The sequence below is a fragment of the Cydia strobilella genome, chromosome Z, assembly GCF_947568885.1.
Source record: "Cydia strobilella chromosome Z, ilCydStro3.1, whole genome shotgun sequence".
Classification (NCBI taxonomy): Eukaryota; Metazoa; Arthropoda; class Insecta; order Lepidoptera; family Tortricidae; genus Cydia; species Cydia strobilella.
The window spans coordinates 14,265,065-14,291,989 of NC_086068.1; the positions used below are offsets into that span (position 1 = coordinate 14,265,065).

A 26,925-nucleotide genomic window follows, 5' to 3' on the forward strand; every position below is an offset into this window, starting at 1 on the left:
TCGTTTGCGGTGGAGTGCTCGTATATAAATCAGTTTTTGCGAGCCGAGCGGTGTCTGCACGTACCCATTTGACTGCAAACACTATCGAAGTCAGGCCTTACACTCGGGTCTGCTCCGATTTGAGTATAAGCATTTCTATGCACTTCACCATTCCGAATTTTATACTGACTCCGCACCGCGTTCCGCTGGCACTAGAAGGCGATCAAAAAAAGGGGTTGCAGGCTGGCTGATGTTGAAATGAAATATGTTTCACACAGGTATAAAGAAGTTTTTAATCTTCCAAGTGGGTACAGTACTTCTAATGAAAATAAAAATAATTTCGTAACATGCAGCACAAAAAAAAACTTGAAACAAAAGTTTCTCACATTACTCAATTTAATTGGGGCACTGGACCTGCATATCCCTTACTATAACAAACGTTAATTGCACAACTTTTTCCTCTTCATAGATTTGATTTAAAATCAGAAATACATTAATATACACAAAGAAAAAATACTGCAAGTAAAAAAATGCAAAATTAAAAAGGTTTGAACAATAAATTATTTTTTATTAATAAAATATCACATCTTAAATCCATGATACTTGCAGTTCTTTTTTATTGTACCTCCCCACCATTAATGAATGAAAGATAAATTGTTGTTATAATTACGAAGATCTCATTTCTCTGAGCCTGATACAACATTGAAACAACACTGGTTGAACAGACAGTAAATGTGATGGAGTGTGGCACAGCTAGAATTAACATGCACTACAAGGGGTTGTGCCACACCAAGATGCCGGGTGTTTAGGCCTGGCTCTCATTGGTGGTAGTCTCGATGGTGGTGCCCGCAGGTTTGGCGGTCTTGGGCTTGGCCTGTTGAGTCGGCTGCGGCTGCGGGGATGACGCAGTTGCGGGGGCCTCGCCCTCCTGGCCGTTCTGTCGTGGCTGACCGCCAGCCGGGCCCTGGCCCTGGTAGTTGTTGCGCGGGCGCATGCGACGGAAGCCGCCTCCGCCGCGGTTCATGGGTCCTGGCCCACCTCCACGACGTCCGCCGCGGAAGTTACGACGGAAGTAACTGCAATGAGATTCAAATTTGAATCATGTTGTGATTTGACATGACACTAACAAGTTTTAATTACTCATTTTAACATTAGTTTGCTGGGACAATGGATAACTTACCTACGCTGAGGCGGTGCACTGCCTCCCTCCTGCCCCTCATCCCCTTGGGCGCCCCCCTGGGTGGACGGGGGTCCGCGGCGTCCCATGCCACCTCTGCGTGGAGCGCCTTCACCGCCACGTCCGCCGCTTTGACGGGGGTAATACCTAGAAAAAAAAATGTATAGTGTTTAATCTCCTGTCGCCACAGGCACATACAGTTATCAATGAGCATAATATATGCAACTTAGAGCAATTCACAAAACTTTGCCACAAAAAAACTACAAACTGGCGATGGAAACCGCGGCGCTTGTCAGCTGCGTAGGGCGAGCCCTTTACTGGCTCGCCGCCGGGACCAGTGACTCCAGCTGCTTCATAGCCCTTTTCCCCGGCGACCACGGCAAACTCCACTGCCTCGCCGTCTCCGACCGAGCGCACAGCTTTGCGTGGGTTGTTCCGGGCAATTGCAGTTTGATGCACAAAAACATCCTCCTTGGTGTCATTCCTGAAATAAATATATCTTTTTATAAATTTTGTCAACATGTAGAAGAAAGTTACTTTTATGAATTCGTAAGTAGCAGTTTGTTAAGAACTATAGATAATAGAAGAGGAAAGATGCTTGGGCACCTGATACGACACGACGAATTTATCAAAAACATCATAGAAGGGAAAGTTGAAGCAAAGAGGAAGGAGGGAAGACCAAGGAGAGCGTACATGCATCAAATAAAGGAAAAACTCAACGTCGTGTCGTATCAGGCTGTCAAAGAGGAGGCAGACGACCGCGAAACATGGAAATTGCTCCACCGACAAGAGACTTACTCTTAAGTATATGATGATGAAGTAGCAGTGCCACGTGAAAACGCGTCAAACGTGAGCCCATTCCACAGTGATAAAGACCAAAACAAATTAATACCAAACTTACTTGTCAAATGTCAATGTGCAATTTAAAAAACATGCGCAAATTATAGTGGCGAAAGCCGCCTCAAAATGTTTTCATCCATACTAATATTATAAATGCGAAAGTCTGTCTGTCTTTCTGTCTGTGTGTTCCCTCTTCACGCTTAAACCGCTGAACCGATTTAGATGAAATTTGGCATAGAGATAGGGTGAGTCCCTGAGAAGGACATAGGATAGTTTTTATCCCGAAAATCATCCCTTAAGAAAGTAAAAAGCGGGGTGGAATTGAGATAATTAACGAAGTGCCTGCTAATTTGTGTGCATAATATGCTCAAATTTAGATTGCTATGAGATTTTCTTCAGGCTCTATTCTTACTCTAGCTGCGGTTACTAAGTCCACGCAGACGAAGTCGCGGGCAAAAGCTAGTACAAAATATAGGAAGGCGACAAGCGGCGCGAGTTGTTGAGCCGCTTTGGTATAATTCATGACACGTCGCTTTCCTCCATTTTGTATCATAGCATTTTGAAGCGGCATCATGCCTGCGCCGCGCCTTCACCTTACACTGTCTGTGTATAATTCACACCTTAAGCTGGCCATACACACTAGGGTACGCCTGCGCAATTTTCCCTGTACAGTTCAACTGCACAGGTAAAGCTAGTTAGAAAACTGCGCAGGCATACCCAGGCTGTGTATGGCCAGCTTTTCAGTCATAAGGTTTGTCAGTCAGGTGGTGGTAATGATAACAAAGAAAGTCGGACTCGCGCACGAAGGTTTTCGTACCATTACGCAAAAAACGGCTATAAAATCACGTTTGTTGTATGGGAGCCCCACTTAAATATTTATTTTATTCTGTTTTTAGTATTTGTTGTTATAGCGGCAACAGAAATACATCATCTGTGGAAATTTCAACTGTCTAGCTATCACGGTTCATGAGACTTGGTGACGGACAGCAGTCTTAGTAATAGGGGTTGTTATAGCGGCAACAGAAATACATCATCTGTGGAAATTTCAACTGTCTAGCTATCACGGTTCATGAGACCTGGTGACGGACAGCAGTCTTAGTAATAGGGTCCCGTTTTTACCCTTTGGGTACGGAATCCTAAAAAGGCACCACAATAAAACAACAAATATTAATTTAAAAATAATAGGAATGAGACTGCATTACCTGTTGATAAATCCATATCCACTCTTGACGTTAAACCATTTCACGGTGCCGGATACTTTTTCAGCTGTGAAAAAATAAAAAAATATCAGTTTTTTAAACAATGTATTAAAATAAAGACTTAAAATCATTATTTTTCATCACAAACAGGATGGAATGGATTTGTTCTCGATTCGCCGGATTCCTATTTTGTCAGTTCTGCTTTAGTAAGTCACAATCTGACTAAACATAAATCAGACAAAACAAGAACCTGACGGAACCGGGTACTAATCATGGAATGGGGTTGACAACTGTCAAAGGTTTGCAAAGATGGCGCCAGCATAGGTTTCACCTATCTCGAGTGTTGTTCTATGAAATTTGACTTAAGGCACAGGGCGGACACGCCATACATCAAAAATCACTTGCGTTTCTATGTGTGAACGGCACGTCTGTACACGCGGCATGCGTCATAGTGTAAGTTGCTTAATAATAGTACTGAGCGGCCGGCAAACGGCCGTCACTGGTGTCGCGGGGCCAGGTAATTAGAGTCGGGGCGGGGCGGTGCGTGGCCGTTCTGTATGATAATACTATTACTTATTCTGTGCTTAAGGGCTGACATCCAGGCCATAACATTCCAATAAAAAACAAGGACGACACAATAGGGTATTTGACAACATTAAAGATATATAACGAATTGCTGTCATCCTGAAAGATAATAAACTAATAAAGTATATTTCACTATATTAGAATGTAAATTATGTTTAGTTTTTGTAATATATACACGAAAGAAAATTTAATATTTTTTGAAATTTCATCAGGGACGTGAACGCTCTGTGATTGGTCAACGCTCGGATGACGTCACACGCGGGTAAACATTTTTGATTGCCTTGAGTGTTTTAACTGTTTTATTTGTATTTAGTTAATTTTAGTTATTGTTCCACAGTTTTCTGATATATTCCGATTTATCCGTATATCTAGTATCACAATATTCATAAGAATCTCAAAATGGAGCCGAAATATGTGAAAGCTGATAGCGGCAACCTACCAGACATAGACGCATTAATGGTTGCACTTTTCTTTAAAGATAATCCGGATTACTATGCTGCGGAACTTAGAAATGTAAAAACTGCTGTGTGAGTATACATAGAAATTGTTTATTTACGAACATTTCAATTTCGATGATACGAATACGACGACGATATATATATATATATATATAGGTAGAATACGATGACGAGAATAGTATCTCCATACTGCACTTTAGTTTGAAAGAAAAAGTATGCTACTAACTACCAACTAATGCTGAAAGAGCTATGTTATGAGGTTATGTAGTAATACATTAAATACCTAGATCTTGTTTCGTTAAATACAACAAAATCCGCTGCTTTTACTACCATATTTATTTACAGTTAAATATTACTTACATCGAAGTGGTCTTCACACATAAAAACATTTGTATGCGCTAAAATGCTCTTTGGGTCTCTTCGCGCTAGTTTTAACCACATTTTTCTTTTTTTGGAATTCGTTGGAATGGAAACAAACAATTTATCTGGATTTTTTATAGTCGTACTTGAACATTGCGGCACTATACACCATTTATATACCATTTTACAGTGAAATAATCAATTCAATGCACATACACCATAAGATTTACTAAGGTCATTGACTGAGTTTACTCGCGTGTGACGTCACATGTGTCACGTGATTAGCCCCTTTGCAAAAACAGCGTTTAAGGCGCATTCAAAATAAATAAACTTTAACATTGTTTTTTTATATTTAATACAGGAAATTTCAATGTAGTGTAATTATTAAGTCATAAACAATCAATTAAAACCATTTTCAAAAATTAGTCAAATAGCCTATTCTAGGGATTGACCTAAAAACTTTTGCTAGCGCCATATGTAAAATACTTGAATGAGCAAACCCCATTAAAAAAACCGGCCAAGTGCGAGTCGGACTCGCGCGCTAAGGGTTCCGTACCATTACGAAAAAAAAAAACGGCAAAAATTCAATTTCAACTGTCTAGCTATCACGGTTCGTGAGATACAGCTTGATGACAGACGGGCAGACAGACAGCGGAGTTTTAGTAATAGGGTCCCATTTTTACCCTTTGGGTACGCGGAATCCTAAAAAATTACATTTCAGTCAAAAGGTCCTACATTGTTGGTTAAGGTTGGGTCAGACAGACTATAAGCACCTTGTTGACTACTAATAATAAGTTAATTCCCTTAGGTTGACAATGTGCGGTTATTCAAATTATAATTTAGATTTTGATAGGTACTGCTATAATCTGTTGTCATGAGTAAATAAACTATCAATTGTAATTTATTACTAAAGGTGACGTTGTCAAGCAATTTTGAGATTATCGTCATTTGGAAATCTCACAATTTTTTAAATACGAGTTGGAGCCTAGAACGTGGCATACAATTAGTGACTGGGAAAGTGTGTCTATCTCACTTGAGGCAAGTGTGACACTTGCCCCGGATTATATTTTATCATAAATGATGATAACTAACTATGTCTATAGTATAGATCAATTAATAAATTATCGTAGTTTAGTATCATGGTTATTGCGTTTTAATATTCATAAAATAAAACACATTTATTTCAGCTAAAGTTGAACCATACCATATTGTACCTTAGAGCACAGTTCGAAATCCAACTTTATGATATCGATTTGTGTTCAATATAAACTTGTTTGACAAAAAGCTAAGCAGGAAGCAGGTAGTATCACTCCTCAGGCTTTGTTCCGGGCACATCCCGTCAAACAAATTCAAGCACCTTATGAAATTAGCTGCATCACCAAACTGCCCTGAATGCAATCAGATAGAAGATGTTCACCATGTGTTGATGGAGTGCGTTCGCAACGAGGCGCCGAGGAACGACATGACATTTATCAAAACTGCCAACATCGGTAGCTGCAACATCGTCCTGGCATCGCCACTATCAGACGAGGCCAGGATGATGTGCAAGCTATACTTAAGAATAATGTAGTGGTACACCACTACATTATTTTCTACCTACAGTGGTATTGCAGTACTTCTATATTACTATAGATCTCAGTACAGGGGTGACATCGTCACTGAGTGACGAAACCCCATAAAAAAAAAAAACTATAAAAACTGCAAAAACAAAACACGTTTGTTGTATGGGAGCCCCCTTAAACATTTATTTTATTCTGTTTTTTAGTATTTGTTGTTATACATCATCTGTGAGAATTTCAACTATCACGGTTCATGAGATACAGCCTGGTGACAGACGGCCGGAGTCTGAGTAATAGGGTCCCATTTTACCCTTTGGGTACGGAACCCTAAAAAAGATACGGCCGTTAATGCCCCAAAAATATTATTGAATATTTCGACATTCTCAAGGGAATCAAAATTTATAGGGTAAAAAAAGATACGGCCGTTAATGCCCCAAAAATATTATTGAATATTTCGACATTCTCAAGGGAATCAAAATTTATAGGGTACTTCCCATTGACCTAAAACTATGAAAGGCAAGTGTAATATAGTCTTACACTACAAGTACAGAGAAACTTTTAAAAACTATAAATTTGTAAAAGAAAGTTTAATTTGTATGGAACCCTCGGTGGGCGAGTCCGACTCCCACTTGGCTGGTTTTTTTTTTATATTTGTAAGTGATTTCCACCTCAACTTTTTTAGGTAGTCTAGTAGTAGTACTTTGTGTGAGGGATGAGAAAAAATGGTCTCATCTCATGTAAAGGTTTTTTCATTTCTCTGAAAGTCAGTTGTTCTGGAAAGTGTGCAGATAGTGATATGTTTCAGCACTACAGCATTTTACTTTCAAAGTACGATTTTATTCATGTTTTTAAGATAAACAATCGGAATTTGGTTTTAGATGGATTTATTATACAATTTCCATTCTGATATTCTCCTCATTCCATAAATAACGATACTTTTACCTAAATACAATAAGGAGTTTTTTATTTCAAATTACAAGACATTATTAGGCCTCTTAAAATTTGGGGAACAAGAAATACTTTTGTTTTTAAATGGTTTAGTTTTAAAATAAATCTTCAAAGACCACGAACATAATTGGGTAGGTACAATTTAAAAAAAAAGACAATTAAAAATTACAACTACAAATTACAACCAAAAATTACAACTAAAAATCTAAACTATACCTAAATTGTTAATCAAAACTACCCTCGATTAAGTTTTATAATTTATACCGTCATATTAAAAAAAAAACGGGCAAGTGCAAGTCGGACTCGCGCACGCAGGGTTCCGTACCATTAAGCAAAAAAATCATGTTTGTTGTATGGGAGCCCCACTTAAATATTGATATTGATTTTATTCTGTTTTTAGTATTTGTTGTTATAGCGGCAACAGAAATACATCATCTGTGAAAAATTCAATTATCACGGTTCACGAGACAAGACGGGCGGAGTCTGAATAATAGGGTCCCGTTTTACCCTTTGAGTACGGAAAACCACATGCATTTTACTTTCCTCATATTCAAAATGAAAAGTAGTGTTTAACTCGGGTGAAAGGAATCATTTCAGCTTCGAACTATTGGCACTCGAACACTACCTCGGCAGAAGTGGGTGTCTTTCATCCCTTGGTTAACAATCTACTATTTCAGATTTGTTCAAAAAACAAATTATTAAAAAATATACCTATTTTGAAATGTATTTTTCATTTGAAATACATTATTTTGACAACTGTAATTTGTATTTTGTATTTCAAATACCCGTTCACAAAGTAGTTTGTATTTCAAATACTTTTAAGTGTATTTTGTAATTTGTACTTGAAATACGTATTGAAGCTAGTATTTTGCCCAACCCTGAATATAGTAAACAACCTTCAACGGCTTCAACGCATCAGCCGTGCTAGTTGGAATCCGATTTGATATTCGTGCATTCAGTCGAATGGTTCTATCTCTTCTGACACGAATTCTTCTGCGGCGAATCGCAACGCGGGCACTGAGACGCATCTGCGGTATTGATTTAGCCTGCGTCGCGATGCACCAGGTACCCCACGCGAGAGTGCGCCGGGGTCATCATTCGATCAATAAGGCTTCTACTTGCTTGAAATGAGTAATTAAGACAACCAAAACACTACATTAAATGCTAGCGAATGCAAACACTCTTTAAAATTGCTATTTAAATCGAAATAAACACGAAAATAATGAATTTTACACTTTAGCGGCCATGTGCTTTCGATAACATAATGCCGGGCACCCGAAAACTAAGATGGCGTAGCGGCACTTACCAATGACCTGCTTTTGTTTGGCCGCTTTAGCTTGTTGCGGCTGGGTTGCTGGGTCTTGTTGCTGTTGTGGTTGGGGCTGCGGCTGCGGCGCCTTTTCGGTATCAGCCATGGTGTAATTGGCGAACGGCGATGGTGGCTAGATGGTAAAAATCCTCCACGACCTCTCCTCGATGTTAACTGTTCTGCTCTTCGATCGTGACAAGACAGATATAGAGAGAATTTAGGGACGCGCGCAATAGTGACACGAAATAAGTTTTGATTTATTATCGACTGTCGATATTTTTTACACACGATGAGGATACTATAATATAATATTTTGTGTTAAAATGTCTGGATATGAATTTATTATTAAGGGCCCTCCACACTCATGCGCGAATCACGGCGCGAAGCCGCGTGTGTGTGTGGCGTCGATTTCGCAGATTGTTCACGCCTTCGCGCCTAAGGGGCTGCCGCGGAAACCGAATTTCGCAAATTGCGGGGATCTTTCTCTTTTACTCTAATGAAGGCGTAATTAGAGTAACACTCGCATTCGCGGCTTCGCGCCGCGTAGTCTGGAGTGTGCTTTATACAAACATAAAGGGCCTTCCACACTCGTGCGCGAATCGCGGCGCGAAGCCGCGAACGCGAGTGTGGAGTCTAGTTCGCTAATCAGCGAAATCGACTCCACACTCGCGTTCGCAGCTTCGCGCCGCGTAGTCTGGTTACGGTGGGGAATAAAAAAATAGTGAGACTGTAACAAGGACAACTACTGAAATATACATAAGACTATCCCGTTCTAGCAGTTCTCCCCACCTCTCAAGGGCCCTCCACACTCGCGTTAGCGGCTTCGCGCCGTGATTCGCGCATGAGTGTGGAGGGCCCTTCATGCCTAATACAATTTTATACTATAGTTGGTCAAACCAAATTGTCAGTAAATAAGAACAAAAAGACTATACTCATCCTTTTCTTTTCGGTGCTAGTACTAGTGTAAGACAAAGATAGTATGATTCTGAAATGAGACAGTCCTTTGACAAACTATAAATTCATGACTACATAGTACAGGAAAGAGAAGTCGTCGAATGAATTAGGCCCCATACATTCCACGACTCTTCTCTTTCCGCACAGACTGTACTACTTACTCTCGGCTGCGGGAACGCTTGTCGATAAAACATCTACGGCACTAGTAGCTTTTTTTTAAAATTTAATTACGTCCATGGATTCATATTATTTAATCCAATAACCAAATTACATTTTATTTCTTCCTATTTTTCATTTTATTCCTTATTATAATTGTTATAATAATTTTAATTGTTTTTTTGTCTGTGGTCATAATACATTTCAAGGGCCCTCCACACTCATTCGCGCCGTGATTCGCGCATGAGTGTGCAGGGTCCTTTATAAATATTTGGTATATAAAGTTGGTCAAGCAAATCTTGTCAGTAGAAAAAGGCGGCAAATTTTAAAAATGTAGGTGCGAAGGGATATCGTCCCATAGAAAATTTGAATTTCGCGCCGTTATTTACTGACAAGATTTGCTTGACCAACTATAGTTTGTCAAAGGACTGTCTCATTTCAAACAGAGACAGAGAGAATCATACTATCTTTTTCTTACACTAGTAAAGCCTGACCAGGAATATATGATCACTGTCAAGACATAAAGAATCATACTATCTTTGTCTTACACTAGTACTAGCATCCAAAAGAAAGGGATGGGTATAATTTTTCCTGGTTGTTACTGACTGACAAATTGGTTTGACCAACTATATATACAGTCTGGCAAAAAGAGTAGAAATTAAAAAGTGGTAACACTGTAGTGTCGTCCCGTTTATCTTAGATTGATTTGAAAGGGACGACACTACAGTGTTGCATATTCTTAATTTCTACTCTTTTTTGACAGACTGTATATCAAACTGTATATTATACTATAGTTGGTCAAACCAATTTGTCAGTCAGTAACAACCAGGAAAATTATACCCGTCCCTTTCTTTTGGGTGCTAGTACTAGTGTAAGACAAAGATAGTATGATTCGTTCTGTCTATGTTTGAAATGAGACAGTCCTTTGACAAACTATAATAATGATAAGCCCGCTCCAGACTACGCGGCGCGAAGCCGCGAACGCGAGTGTGGTGTCGATTCATGAATCTAGTATAACATGGATCGGTCATGTGGGGTGGGGCGAAATGACCGAACGGGATAGTCTTATGTATCTTTCAGTAGTAGTGACAGAGAGCAATATATTACTTTTTGTCTTTGTCATAGTTTCACTTTTCCACCGCTGCCACAACCGAAATTGTGGCAAACAAATAAGTACGTGACATGTCATGCTTGTTCGTTGCTTGCATGGAGACTATATAAAGGAGCCAAATCTCTATGTATGAAAAGTGTCCATCAAAAAACAGTAATTAGGCGGCGCCACCATACACCGAAATACTACCAAAAACAACCTACGTAATTTGATCGGGTTATTTGTTGGTTCATGTTATACTCATGTCCCAGAGCCTAACTAGCGCCACCGGAGAGATTAGGAACTATTATTTAAAGCTGAAAGCGGTCACTTTTGCAACAATTCAGCCATAAGAGATTGGCATCCTTTCTATACCATCCATAGTTGCTTGTTTAATTAATGTTGTTTTCTATGAAATTGTGCTTTCTCTTATAAAACATAGTGATGGTTAGCGTTTTGAATTGATAAAATAATGGTGAATTGTTCTGTAATCGGCTGTAATAGCCGCTCTGAGCAAAAATATGAGAACATAACCTTTCACACGTAAGTACGGTATTTTACACCTTCCTCTTAACGCAATATATGAGAATAACATCGTAAAATTACGTTACACTCAAAGCAATGTAGAATCAAACGATTTCAATAAAAATATCACAATAATTTACGCAAATTAACAAAACATTATTTGTAAAATTATCCGCCCCAATTACGTAGGTTGTTTGTGGTAATCTGTCAGCTACTCAGACGAGTCTGAGGTCAGCCGTTTTTAATCTTCTTCTTAATTTAGCTGCATAACAATCATGTTAGGGATACCAGATGAAAATATCATAATTTTATGGGTAATTTTGACCTGAAGTTTTTTCACATTTCTAATTCCAAAAAATAAAATAAACAAATGTTGTGAAGATTAAATGTGGTGTACGTTAATTGGTGTGAATTATGTGATTGTGATTTATGATTTCATAAAATTAAAACTCATAATACATTTTATTTTACGTTATATTTACTAAACATGTTTAGTTTTGTACCACCTGCGCGAATTATAGGAGGTATTTCATTGTTCATACGCCTAAATAGAACGGCCCATTGACATTTTATTCAACAATTTTAATACCGTCAAACTTTGCCTCCAGGGTAATCGCCCCAACGTGATATCAAATATTGGGGTAATTTTTACCAATATGGTATCCCCACGTTTATGACGTCATCTATGTCTATCCCTTACAGGCGCACGCGGTAGGCCGCATCTATGTAATGCTAGGTCTATGTGTCGATTTCGCTGATTAGCAAACTAGACTCCACACTCGCGTTCGCGGGGTTGCGCCGCGATTCGCGCACGTGTGTGGACTTGTGGAGGGGCTTAATATTATACATGAGTTTTATTTATAGGTCCCTCCACACTCGTGCGCGAATCGCGGCGCGAAGCCGCGAACGCGAATGTGGAATAGTTCGCTAATCAGCGAAATCGACTCCACACTCGCGCTTCCCGCCGCGTAGTCTGGAGCGGGCTTATTATTTTGAACTTTTGTAATAAATCCTTAACTAAGCAATTAAAATTGTAATAAGATTAATAGTGCACTTTTGTAGTTCGGACTTTTGTTTGTAGATAGTTTGATGACAAAAGGCGTTTTTAAGGGACCTCCACACTCGTGCGCGAATCGCGGCGCGACAAAGCCGCGAACGCGAGTGTAGAGTAGAAAATATACTAGATCTATATTGTCGGCTAAGCAGGAGCAACGAATGAGGCATGGAGACTGTATAAAGGAGCCAAATCTCTATGTATGAAAAGTGTCCATCAAAAAACAGTAATTAGGCGGCGTCACCCTCAGGCGCCACCATACACCGAAATACTACCAAAAACAACCTACGTAATTTGGTCGGGTTATTTGTTGCCTTATATGGTTCATGTTATACTCATGTCCCAGAGCCTAACTAGCGCCACCGGAGAGATTAGGAACTATTATTTAAAGCTTAACGCGGTCACTTTTACAACTATTCTGCCATAAGAGATTGCGATCCTATAGAATGAGGGCTAACATGGGTTATCGGTGACGTTTGTTGAAGCCAAAATATGACAATGGCATTGACAATGACATCATTGACAGCAGATCTAAGAATTGATAGGCGGTAAAATTGGAGTATTTAATATTATTTTATTTTAACGTTTTAGTCTGTTAACTTACAAAAGCAAGTCACATTATGCTTATGCTGGAAAAAAGTGAATTTGTTGCAGTCGATTATTTGCCAGCTATGAATTAGTGACGATCGGCGATTGATAATGTGACGATGTTATTCTAGTTTCAGCTGAACAAATTTAGAAGTCCTGACTTACATAATACTATTCTTCCACTTTTTGACTCATTTAAAATAGTAAGTAAGTAAAATAATAAAAATAAGTATAGTAAGGTGCATTGGGCTAACTTCGAAAGCGGGATAAGTTTGAAAATGTCATATTATTTGCCATTTTCAAAATTATCTTGCTTTTGAAGTTACCCCAATGCACCTTACTATACTTATTTTTATTATTTTTCTTTTACTGCATCATACTCACATTAAGTAATTGTTTTCTTTTCGCCTTGTCTCCACTAGCCAAACATTGTCTGGAAGAGGTTGTCTGGTTACTGTTGTCTCAATACATGATACCCGTTTTGGCAATGACGGATGCTCATTTTATCAATAATTCGTAATTATAGTATAGTTACATTACAAATTAGCTTTCCTACAAGACAAAGTAATAAAATTGTAATTCATTTGTTTTGTAGGTACTCTTCTACTGTATAATAACATTTTTGTATTTGAAACAACTGCAGTAGTGGATTAGTTAGTTAGTTTTGCTGGGCATTTTCCGCAAATCGACATCCAATGTGCCTATTTTGCGTGAAACGAGGTAGCGCTACTCTAACCACCCCAGCTCCTCCACGAAGCCTAGCAAAGTTTTCAGGTTGCTAGTTGCTTCCTTTAGTGTGCATGGATTCCCTAGGTATTTGCTCCTATATACATCTACCTGTTTACAGTCTAAGAGAATATGTTTTGTTGTTTCTTCTTCTTCCATGCACACTCTGCACATGGGGCTGTCAGTTTTACCCATATTGTTAGGCCTTCATGGTTTAGCTATCTATGACTAGAGGACAATGTCAATTTGAATTCATTGACTTATCAATTGAGCTATCAAATAAAGCATATCTATATTCGTATATTATTATTTAATGTAATTAGATACACAACACATATTATGTAGGTGTTTGTTTAGTGTGTTATGTCTGTTATTAATCCTACTATTTTACATAGTTGGCTTCTTGGTGTTTTCAGTAATATTTTGGTGAGCTTGTGGTTCAGTTCCGGTAGAATTTCTTTGGTTTGCCTGCCTGTCTTCATTTCATTCCAGTACTTGTTGTGCAGTTGTCTGTGATGTTGTTCTAGCTGGTTGTGTATGTAGGATATTGGTAGGGGCATAATTGGCTCGGGTCCATATGCCGGTGTTTCTGAACCTTTCCTGGCCAGTTCATCTGGCAGATTAGCCATGTGGCAAAAGTAGCAAATGCCACATTTGTGCGTTTGGGGGCCCCGCACACCTACGCATCATGGCCGTATAAAGCCTAAGTTTCACTTCGTCCAAAAAAATTAAATCAATCCATGGGCCCCATGATAGAATTTGCTACAGGCCCCGCGCTGCCTTAATCTGGCACTGTTTAATTGTTTAATAAACGTTTAAACTAAAATCCTATCAGTTAATTATAGAGATGAGAGAGAGAGAAGCATGGGCGTAGCCAGCATTTTTTAAGGGGTGGGGCAGAAGTAGTTGAGGCTGTTTCAACCGTACCCTGTTACCATACAGGGTACGGTTGAAACAGCTCGAATATTTTCGATCTACAGGAGAGTGAGGGTTAGGGGAAAGAGGAGCGGATAAATAGTACTATGCCTTATGGGAAACGGTCGAAGAGATAGTTCAGATCCGGAAACCGCCATCAACTTTTAGTATGTTGTTGGGCATGGTATTGGGTCTCCAAAACTTGAAAATGACCAATTTAGATTTTTTTATACTTTAATGCAGTTGTTCTGGCAAATACCTATATTTTGGTACAATTTTTTTTTCATTTTTGGTCTGATTTTGATTTTTTGATATCTGTGTATGGCTTGAGACATCATCTTTAATATTGTAGTACATCCCTTTACGTCCGACTTTTGGTTTGGTTGTAAAACCCAAATAATCGAATTTTTTTTTTACGTCATTTTCATTTCTTTTGTAAATTGCTCTTAAACTACTACAGTGTAGAAATTTAATAAAGAATATTTAATTGGCTTTCATTTAATACCCCACATGGTGTATGTGCAATGCAGTTTGGGAGCAATATGGAATATTCGCAAAGAGGCGGGAGTCATTCCGCTGAAGTAGATGGCCGGCGCCGCTGTCTCCCGGCAGTTTTGGAAACCCAATAATAAATAACATACTAAAAGTTGAAAGCGGTTTCCGGATCTGAACTATATTCCCATAAGGCAAATCATATTACGATTGAAAGATTTTTTTTTGGAGTCGATACTTTTACGGAGTATTTCAATTATTAGTTTTAGTGTACGTAGGTTGTTTTGTTTCGAACCCTGGTTTATTTTTATTGGTAAACCAGGGGTTGAGTGCAGTAGTAACAGAAAAAAAAATTCCTTACTATCTTGTAGTTGTGAGAATAGCACAAGACTAGGGTAGATTTAATAATTAATAGGTACTAAGAAGGAAGAAAAAAAGCCTGTAAATAATCTAACTTCAGGCCTGTCCAGACAGAGACAATTTTTCCCTAATCTGATTAAATTGTCCGGTCAAATCAGGCCGTGCGGATGCAAACGCCAATTTGGCTTGCCGATTATGACCGATATTACCGATAAAATGGGGTGCGGACGCAGGAAAACCAATTTGTGACGCTAGTATTTGGGGGTCATTTTTAAATCGATTAAATATTTTTTATTTTTTAAATATTTGAGCGTTCTAAATTGAACAAATGCCCCTAAACGAGAATACTAGCGTCATAAATTGGTATTCTTGTGTATGCACCACAATTTTTTCAGTAATATCGGTCATAATCGGTGGTCGAAATCAGCGAGCCATATTGGCGTTTGCGTCCGCACCACCTGATTTCATCAGACAATTTAATCAGATTGGCGAAAAATTGCTCCCGTCTGGACTGACCTTAACTTTGTCCGGAATTCGCAAATAACTCTAATAGACAAAAAACTATAAAAGACACGATCTCTGTGCATGCGCGTTCGATTCGCGGAGTAATTTTTAAATTACCTAAATTAATATTTAATTTTCTGGTCAGAGACCAGAAGCGGTCAGAGATCAGGGTGGGGCAACTGCCCCACCTTGCCCCACCGTGGCTACGCCCATGGAGAGAAGTAGAGAGGTAGGGCAAGGAAAATCTGGAGCAGCCCAACATACGGTTGTTTCTGATGGTACGGTTGCTAGAACTCCATATGCATTGCATTGGTGCCATTGGTGGTCCTGTATTTGTCCTTTAAGAGTCCTCTATTTTGCAACTTCAATTTTATGCAATTACATAACCACCAAGTTTACAACATCAAACAGTGGTGGTACATCTCAAATGAGTATGTAAGTTTGACCTAAATCCTCATACCCTGTAAAACATTAGCGGCACTTATGACAGTGGTAAGGTTATAACGAGTAAAAAAAAAGCTATTATTCACTAGCGTTGTTGTTGTTTTTGTGTAAACTTTTTAACACTCTCAGGGCCAAGCACCCCATTTCCAATACAAAATGAACCCATCTGGCAGGTTCTTGGCAGCGAATGTGTTAATAATATGTACCTATGTTAGTAAATTTACAATATCTACATCAGCACCACCACCTTTTCCTTTGATAATAGTTGAAAAAGAGCTTGTCTTTATGTAGGATAATAGGATTGTAATACTGGAGCCCGGCTTAAATTGTCTAAATTGTCCTAAAATAAAAAATAAAATCTTTATCCTAATCCACCATTAACATACTACTGGAAAACAAGATGATATTTTGGAGTACAGCAATACAATTTGGTACGGGTATTATACATGTCCACCTGAGGCCAGTTGAAGACCAGGTTCCTCCATAGGCATCTGTTCCTCACCAAGCGCATGGCCTCGTGCAGTTGCATATATGCAGTAACCACACCATCTACCTAGTAGGGGGAGGGGGAGGGCCCTGAGGTGAACAAATGATTTGATGCTAACAACTTTAAATTTTATGCTATAGGATAATTTAAATAGTTTACATATCAAATTTAAGCATAGGTGGCCGATGGCCATTATAAAATTGATTGACTTTAAAGCCTTATTTAGAAATTATTGTTCATAATAAAAATAGCAAATTCACTTTTTTCCATCAAAATTATAAGTTATAAACAACTTATATGCTTTGACAGGATATCAACTCAGGCCTCTATTTAATATAAGTGGATACCTTAAGAACTAATAAACTATCAATTTTCTAATCAATATTTCGTTTATTATTAAAGTAATCATGGGGTTTGAAAAAGGTACTTTAAGTCCCCATTTAGTGTCAACTTAAATGCAAATACTTGATTTGCCTATAAGATTTGAGGAGTTCCTTTTATTTTAATTCCTTATAGATAACTTTATCAAAACTAGACTTTGGTAAAAACATTTTTAATAGTAAAAAAGAAAAACCGACTTCAAAAATGATAAAATAAAATAATATTGTTCCTTTTCTATGCGCTAGCAACTGATACGTTTAAAATCGGTGCCAAGCCAAATTTTTAAAGCATCAACACCGTCAAATCGAATGCCAAACCTGGTGGAATTTGATAAGAAAGAAAGAACGAGTATATGATGAGTATTGAAACTCCTCAAATATTAGGCATCATATACATATCACTCATTGGCTTGGAACCGACTTCAAATGTATCAGTTGCTAGCGCATAGAAAAAGAATAATATTATTTTATTTTATCCTTTTTGATCTCGGTTTTTCTTTTTTATTAAAAATGTTTTATTTTCTACTTTTTAGTTCAAATTTTTTTCATGTCCACTTTGTCAAATGGCACTATTTAATTGTTAATGCTTAGTTTATTGATGAAAATACAAAAATCGCTGTATGTATGCTTATAATATTTGAGGAGTTCCCTCAATCCCTCAATCCCTCATGGAATCCAACATCAGACTAATAAACCTTCATAAAAATGTTCTTCACTAATCTTTCTGGCTTAGTAAACATAACGAAGAGGACAAATCGTTAAAGTGAACTATACATCGTTAAAGAGTTTCGTTTTGATCATCATCAGCAGTTCCACTTCATTAAATTTCACTTTTTCTAAACGTAAATACTTGATTTATTAATGATAATACAAAAATCACTATATGTATGCATATAAGATTCGAGGAGTTCCCTGGATTTCTCGTGGACGTTTCAAAAACGGGACCAAGTTGGGACTACATATTCAAACAAAAAACCAATTTTTAACATCGGATCACCAACGACGGAGTTATGAGGTAACATACATACAAAAAAAATACGGTCGAATTGATAACCTCCTCCTTTTTGGAAGTCGGTTAAAAAATAGGTTAAAAGTGTTATAGCGCGGTGGCAAATACCTCTGCAACTATAATACTTGTAGCTGTATGCATAGTTTTTATATCGATGTTTAGGAAAGAAGCCATTACTTGGAATTGAATGTACCGCTGACAGAGATGGCGCTCGTTTTGCGAATTCAGAGCTATAATAACCCATATGGTGAACCTAAAGGCGCGCCTTTCTCGGACGCTTCTGGCCTTCGGTCCTACGCGGCCGTGGCGTGCCTCGCTTGGACGCTTCGGGCCTTCGGCCTCAGCATTAAATTTACTTTTGGAAGCAGGGACCCGTCAACCCCTTACCAGACAAAAAGCCTTAAAATGGCTTAGTCGTTTATCGAATAGCTCCAACGATTGGCTTTCCCTTTGAATTGCTTACCCGTTCATTCGACTTAGCTCTAGGAAAGAGATACCGCTAAAATGAAAGGGTATCCCTTCCTAATTCAAAAAATGATGGCACCTGTGCTGTCAACGTGTTAGACATTAAGACACCCACTCCTTCACTTTAAACATAAATAAGCAATATTTGATTATATTTTTACGAAATGTTGAAAACGGATAATAATGGATAAAATATAATTAATAATCGATACCCCTTCAAGAGGTTAGCGCGGGTATCACCTTACCCTTATTATGAAGCGCTTAAAAAGCCAAATGAAAGGGTTTTAGTTAGCATCTGCTTTGGTAAGCAAAGCCTCGAAATACCACTTCCAAAACCCTCGAAGGGTATACTGGGCGGGTCCCTGTTTGGAAGTAGGTACGCACGCCTCTTCGGGACGTTTCGGGTGGCCCTAAGCGGATCTCGGTTTTCGGTCTTTGCAATAGCTGTCTAAACCATTGCGGCTGTGTCCCTAAAACATCCTAACCGCATTTTCCTTTCCGTTTTTTCCTTTTAAGGAACGGAAACCTAAAAATCTAAAAAATCAAACGGTCGGGTCGGTGATCATAGCTATGATTAAAATACATCATATTGTGTATTAGTTATTTGTAGTAAAAACAAAGCAAAGTTGGATGCAAAGTTGTATAGAATCCTGAGCATAGCGAGTGTTTTAACACACGAGAAGTAAAATACATTTGCACCCGTGTGTAACACAAAACTTTTCACCTCACTACAGCGAGGAAAGTACAACACGCAAAATAACAGCTCATAAACAAATAAGTCTTTTTTTGTACACATTATAATCATCATAAGGTTAATATTATAATCATCATCAATATAGTATAACATTATGTAAAAAAATTGTTGACATTTCTGACGATGCGTTTTGAAATGGCATCGACTCAGCTTGTGCGTTCAGAATTATATTCAACATCATTATAAAAAAAATACAAATGTTTCTTATGGAATTTAAAGGTTTAAAATCATTAAACAAAGCTAAATTTGGTATTTTTATTAAATTCTCAAACCATTTATTTAATGAGCGTTTTACGTTTTGTTATCTGTCAAAAGCTCCTAGGTCAAATTACCTACTTTCCCCACTAGTGAATAATATGCGTTTATACCCGCTTGTCTTAAAGGATAAAAGACGCCTTTCCGAGCTAGTGAGAGGAAAAAATATTTTCCATAATGTCAATATCCAGGGAGGAAAATGAGGACTACGTTTGTATGAAGAATCGATCGTCCCCTATCCTCTTAAAGGGGCCCACTGACTATCAGTCCGCCGGACGATATCGGCCTGTCAGTTGTTCGGAACTGTCAAATTTTTGTTCTAACTGACAGGCCGATATCGTCCGGCGGACTGATAGTCAGTGGGCCCCTTAAGAGGGCGCGTAAAGCCGCGCAAGGAAGACTTGGCGATCGCGCGGGTTTTAACGTTTTACTTACATTTACCTCAACACCACTGCAAGTATATTGTTTAAAATTTTGTTTGTCACTAGAATTAGATCAAACTTCTATGAAATTATGACGTTTTTAAATAACACTTGCGCAGTCTGGGCTATCAGAATCCCTTCCGACTTAGCTTGGCCTAACTCTAGCTATTTTATATTAAAATTTTATTGCTGTGGTATGCAGGGTAACGTTACACAATTCAAATAAAATGAAAATTAAGTAAACGCTTTCGTGATTTTTTTTCTATCGAGCCAACTTTAAGGGTTTTCTTGGAGTCTCCGCTCGGAAATCTAGTTTCCGTACATGATTTTTTTCATTGCATTTGCCCTTCATTAAAACGTTTAAAAATCAAAATAAAAACTATAAGAATAGTTTGAACAAAAACTTATAATAACAGTATAGTAAAAAGGTATATTGTCTTATGGGTTTTTATTTCGATACATGTCACTTTGTATATATTCACACAAGGCAGTCAGTAACCCTGATTTTTTGTCAGCTTTGTGGATTAATTTATCACACAGTTCGGGCCCATCTATGCCCAAATTAATGGTACCACCATTTGTTTGTACGAAACGCACTGGAACAAGCTCTTTCTTTGAAACGAAATAAAGACGGCCCGTTATGTCGGTCTCATTATCTGTGAAATCATTATTTGGTAACTCTTCAATGCCGTCTATTATAGTCTGTATTGTATTATTTTGACATTCCTTGGTTATTATTCTCGGTATCTTTATCTCATTTTCCTCGTACGCACTTCGAAGTTCAGAGTTAGCATTGGTAACTGAAATCTGTGGAGTAATGTTTTCGTTTAACGATTCACTATCGAAAATATCTTTATCAATGATAGTTTCTGTTCCTAGGGATTGTTCTGTACTTAAAGGGGTGGTCGAGATGTGTACCAAAGATGTATTGTCATTTAAGATGTGAATGTCATCTTTGTCACCAAGTATCTTAACATCTGTTAAAACTGGGACGTAGGTGTGCATAACATTTTCAGAACCCATAGTGACTAAATCATTTTCTGGTTCTACTGACGTAGTTTTATTTGGTTCTAATTTGTCTGCAAATAATGTATTAATGGTGGTCGTCGTAATTTTAGTTTTGTTCGGATAATCTATTAACGCATCGTCTGTGGTAGTCGCAGTTGTGCCAGACAGTGCATCTGCAGGGAAAGTTAAATGTTGTATTTCGTTTATATTATCCGTATTTAAACTGGAGGAAGAATTCGTATTGATGGCAGCCCACTTTACGATCGGATTGTATGTAGTAAATAATGTTTCCGTTACATTTTTCTTCATAGTATCTGCTTCGGTGCTTATATTACCCGCTTTATGTGATTCAGTTACATTAGCATACAGGGTATTAGAACCGAACGGGGATGTTGTTTTTTCTGGCTCTGTAAACTCTGGCATGATTGTTTCGTTAGTTTGATTTATTATGTCAGTTTTATTGACATTATCTGTAATTCTATTAATGGACCTGGAATTAGGCTCTTTTTTGGGTAACCCCTCCTTAATTTCGAGGAGGCTTTTTTGTACTATAGAAGCAGGCTCACTACACCATGTTTGAATATTTTCCTCTACATCCAAATCAGACCAGTTTTCATATTTGTATAAATTTCTGGCTTCCCAAAATTCCTGAAACTCTTTCATAAATCCATGTTGCCTTGTGTAATGTACAATCTGAAAGTCGAGACATTTAACCAAAGTCTTTTCGGTGGTCTCAAAATCTTCAATAAAGGTATATTTCTGTTCAGCTGTTGTATCTGTATTTGCCGAATCCTGAATTTCTATATCTAAATATAGTGGTGACTTTCCTGATTCCTCATCTATTCTAGTACGTGAAATTGTTTCCGTCTTTTTGTATATTTCAATATGTGCGCTCTGCGAAGGCAAGGGATCATTTACGGGCACTTTTGAAGAGTCATACTCTCTATTTATTCTATATTTTGTTTTTGGGAATAACTTTGTCGGGTTTGAAATGAAGAATGGCTGAGAATTAAACTGGTCTTGGATGAGTTGAACTTTTGCTGGTACAAAGTAAACGCCAGTATCGTCTAGAGTGAGCGTGGATGACTCTTCGGACTCAATCACAATATTTAGAAAATCCGCACAATTACACTCCAGGGGCACAATGTTTTTGATTGCTTCGGATTCTCTGGAAAAATAAATATCACAAGTACATAATTTATTCTAATTTTATAATAAAGTAAAATATTTTCTAATAATATAAACCCACTAAAACTTTTTTAAATCAATCTACTTAAGGGATTTTTACTGGTATAGGTATTCTATTATTTCATATTGAGTATCTATGTTGCAAGTTCTTGTAGCATACCTACGTGCAAGTACTTAGGTTGTATTCAGTTTTTAGCCAGAATGGCTCACTTGATACTTTAAAGGCAGGATTCCACCAGTGTGCGGCACTTGTGTGGCACAAACATTTTTGTACTAAATATAAATTCCTAAGAATTTACCATGTGTAATTTTAAGTGCAATTGTATATTGTGAGATAAATAAATCATATCATATCATGTCATATCATATGCTTGTACCGCACACTGCTCGAATCCCGCATCAAGACATCCGAAATTTGTTGCCTTATTCTCCTGAGACCCCTCTTACAAGTTTTTGTACGTATTTTCACAAGTTTCACAACCCATTTTGAACATTTAATGTGTAGGTAACTAAAGTTTATAAATTAAAAAAATATAATTAGTCGTTGTCATCCCTTGCCTTAATAAATGTTATTTATAAACGAACGAAACAAAAATTTGAATTTTGTTTTTCGCGGTAGGTCTCTGATGTTTATGTGATGCGTACCTAGTGTATATTCTCTAAAAAAACTTGCCATTTATTTGTTGTCCAGTAGCCAAGCCAAGCCAGTAAGTCTACTTCACAATACTGTTTGAAATGCCAGTTAAATTATTTACGACCGTAGTGCATCCCATAACAATTACAGTCACGTAAAATAGGTACTTTCCGTGGAAGTTCTGGTTCTTCATCAGTAGTTACATTTTACCGAAGAGCACTGTTTATGCAAATGCTTTGTTATAAATGAAAATAAGGAATCTCTAATAAGTATGCTTATAAGATTTGAGGAGTTTCAAATTCCTCGTGGAACACATCATCAGAACTCGACCTTAAAAATTTTGATGTGTCGTTGAGGTGTTCCTCCGTTCTGGCCTTCATCAGTATTAGTTCCACTTCATAATATGTCACGGACGATTCGCTTACTCCTTCTAGGCGACGGAGGACAACATCGAATTATTATTAAGCATTTTATGTTCATGAAATAACAACCGAACCCAACCGACAATATCATTTTATGTTGTATTATATAGTTACTTTATGCAGTATAATTATAAAACTTAACAGGTGTACCAAACTTTAATAATCTCTATTAGGGACAATTAACTTTGGGGCACTAGTCCGACGTGATAAGGAGACCGGTCTAAAAGTTGTTAGCTGCTTCGGGTCTACTTATGCGATTTGAATATTATTTACAGTACATATGGTGCTACTTTACCGGTCTAGTTTTCGACGATGACTCGGTACACATGGGGTAGGTAGTAGGTAGTGATATGAATAGTGTGCATTTAATCGTAATATAAATCCTTATGCTCGAGACTGATTGATAATAGTAGTTTATGCAACTGATACATAATGAGAGGCTTTAAACCACAAGTGTGGTTTTATGAAACGAGCGAAAGCGAGTTTCATAATAGAAATCACACGAGTGTTTTAAGGCCTAATTATGTACAGTTGTATACACTACTTTATCTACACACGTATCATAAGTATTCTAAGATAGTTTCAGTCAGAAGTCGTAGGGAAATGACCTGCATTGCTACTAGTGCTACCTGTAAAATATCTATAGACTATAGATATTAAAAAAATGCAATAGAAAATAAATTTGAACAATTATAGAAACAAACTACTCGTATTTTCAACTAAAATGTAAATTACAAACAACTTTTCACAATATTACTTTCGTAACAGCAAAAACCCAACAAACAAAATGACAACCGTAATGGCGGCAATTCGATCCTCCGTCAAGACGAATATATTTTTAAATTATAGACAAAAGAATGAAGTCCCTATTCGCATGTCACTCGAGATCAAATGTCATGCGGTTTATATTTAATAAAAATATTGAATTGACGTTTCGTATCGATAACTGTTTTAATATCTATGGATATTAGAATAGAGAGAGACCCCCAAAGAGTAAAGTAAGTATGACCACCTTGAGCTTGAGTTCCGACAGCTGTTCCAAATTTAACTCATAACCTTACAAAAATCTATAATGTAATTAAAGTACAGATTTTACCTACTACCACAGATAAGAAAGTTCTCATAGTAAAATTGGTTGTAATAATGCTGGTCATTTACTACGGTTTCTGATCGCATTTTAGAGCATTAACGATTATGTGCGTACTTGCGTAGATAAAAATATAAAACAGCAAACTTCAAGGGATTTTTGTTGCCGTGTGCTTTTACTACTGTGTATTGCTGCATTAACAAGAAATTGATGTAATTTGTTTTCACTACACTTTATAAAACAAAGTCCCCCGCCGTCTGTCTGTTTGTGTGAATGTAGGTGTGTTCGCGATAAGCTCAAAAACTACTGAACGGATTTTCATGCGGTTTTCACCTATCAATAGAGTGATTAATGAGGAAGATTTAGGTATATAATTTGTTAAGGTTTTGTGTAACCCGTGCGAAGCCGTGGCGGGTCGCTAGTTTAATTCTAAACCTAACTCGAACATACGAAAAATAAAACGTAAACGTATGCAGCGGCATCTGTTTTGAGTGTTGCGCGTTTATTCTCATTTTTGTAATAAGTTATTATTCATTTACATACCCTCATAGATATATTTTATTTAACCCTTAAATGCATGACTCATTCTTTTTGCCTGAAATTAATATATGTCTAACATAATTGTTTACTGATTTTGGAAAAAAAATTAAAACATCGATTTTCACTGCTAAACCAGCGTTAGAATTTACATAGGGTAAATCATAATTTATGTAAATTTATACAATAATTGGTAAAAGATATAAAAAATCTTACTACCATTAGAAATTTATACTATTTGTAATATACCTATAATAGAGATTTTAAATATAAATAATTGCGAACCCCGAAAAAAACCGCCTTAATTACATACTTACTAAAAATCATCAACTTTTCCCAATTTTCCGCCATGTCGACTTAATTGAAATGTAATTTTTGTAAACTTAAATACTGCGCAAATTTGAATAAAACAACGGAATGTGTATTAATTTACGATCAAAATCAGGACCAAATAGATTTTATCTAATTATGCAATAATTATATGGTTTTTGTTGTGTGCATACATACATTACTATGCATTTAAGGGTTGACACGATTTAGTACTTTGAATTATAGATAGTGGCTTGCATTGCACATAAAAGCGAATGTAACGTCATAAAGTATCATTACTCAAAATCGGATCATTAATAAAGGATTTTAAAAATTATTTACTGCCCGATTTTTTCGGAAACTATTATAGCTCTATGAGGATCAATGCAACGGTGAAACCGTGAAACACAGACACGTGCAGAAATTCGCTATTGCATCTTAGACTAAACAAATAATCTCATGCGTGTTATATTTGTTGACAATTGATTGAAATACTTCCATTTTAATACCTACCTGTGTCTTAGAGAAATTAACTATATTTAACCTAAGGAATGCTTTTATACACAAAATTATACACCGTGAGGTAATTCTAAGTAAATATTACCTGAAGTATGCTATTCAATATTTTCATTCCATATTATCGCTTACAAGTTCCAAGTCAACCCTACCAGCTATCATGAAGAAACAAATTAAATTACTTTGCGCTGTAGAGGATAACTTTGCACACCGATATCAAAAGATTAAGAGTCCCCGGCAAGCTCGGCCGAATTGCACCTTCCCATACAAACGTAGACGCTCTCATTTTAAAACTACGTGTTGGATTGTAATGAAACTGCACATACAATGACATGAGGTATATATAGGTCTAAAATTAGTTTATCTAGTTCCAGTTTATTAAACAAACGAAATAGAGCAAAAACAAGTTTTGTATGAAAAACTTAAATTCGCTGTATTTTTTAACTATGGTATCTGAAGCTACATAAACTAAATACAGACATATACCTTATCCTATTGTAAGTACAAAGTTTCAGAGCAATCTAGCTAGTCGTTTTAAAATGAGAGCGGAACTACGTTTGTATGGAGAACCGAGCTTGCCGGAGACCCTTAAGAGAGCCTATCGAGCAGGTGTGGTGAAAAAAAAAAGAAATACATGAAGTAACTTACTTTGAATTGCAGTAATCATAGCATGTACGTGAAATTCCTGGAGCTGCCACAGCCAAAGACACAAGGATGGGGAAGCACACGGCCAACATCTTAGCTCACTCGGACGCTACACACCACATGCAACAACTAATTAGAAAAAAAAGCGTTAATATTTAAATTGGCTGTGAGCGTAGCCGTTCTGGCAATGACTCTTTTACAATGGTGACCACTAATTATTGAGCGATAAATGTTAATTTGCTTTGAAAACATCAGCTATTTGCAGCGGCATGGCGAAACGTGCCTAAGTATTAAGGTCGCAGAACATTGTTCACTGGATCGGCATGTCGCAATCGATAATGCATTGTCCGGAGATAACGGATCATCATGCACGCTTAAGATCAGATATCTGAAGATGGTAATCTAATAATAGAAAATGTATATAACATCTATTCATCACTTCCGCTTAATTTCTAAATCACCTTATCGATTATTATAATTTAAAAACTTAATACAATTTCGTATATCTGCATATTTAAACTCTTTTTTGTACCCTTTAATTATACTACATTAACTACTAAGTGGAAATTTTGTAAGATCAAACAT

The 26,925-nt window shown here is 37.2% G+C and overlaps 2 protein-coding genes across 2 annotated transcripts; both read right to left on the bottom strand.

The window, feature by feature from the left end:
* Positions 1 to 247: 247 nt before the first annotated feature.
* On the bottom strand, positions 248 to 8,634 carry LOC134754033 (Y-box factor homolog). The gene is made up of 5 exons (XM_063690094.1): positions 8,412 to 8,634; positions 3,199 to 3,262; positions 1,425 to 1,640; positions 1,160 to 1,303; positions 248 to 1,055 (listed from the first exon to the last, which is right to left on the bottom strand). The coding sequence occupies exons 1-5, from the start codon at positions 8,518 to 8,520 to the stop codon at positions 785 to 787; spliced, it is 804 nt and encodes a 267-aa protein (XP_063546164.1). The 5' UTR covers positions 8,521 to 8,634; the 3' UTR covers positions 248 to 784.
* Positions 8,635 to 20,425: 11,791 nt separating this feature from the next.
* LOC134754257 (uncharacterized) lies at positions 20,426 to 26,635 on the bottom strand. Its single transcript, XM_063690463.1, has 2 exons — positions 26,344 to 26,635; positions 20,426 to 22,170 (listed from the first exon to the last, which is right to left on the bottom strand). Exons 1-2 carry the CDS (start codon positions 26,430 to 26,432, stop codon positions 20,433 to 20,435), a joined length of 1,827 nt encoding a protein of 608 aa, XP_063546533.1. The 5' UTR covers positions 26,433 to 26,635; the 3' UTR covers positions 20,426 to 20,432.
* Positions 26,636 to 26,925: the final 290 nt, after the last annotated feature.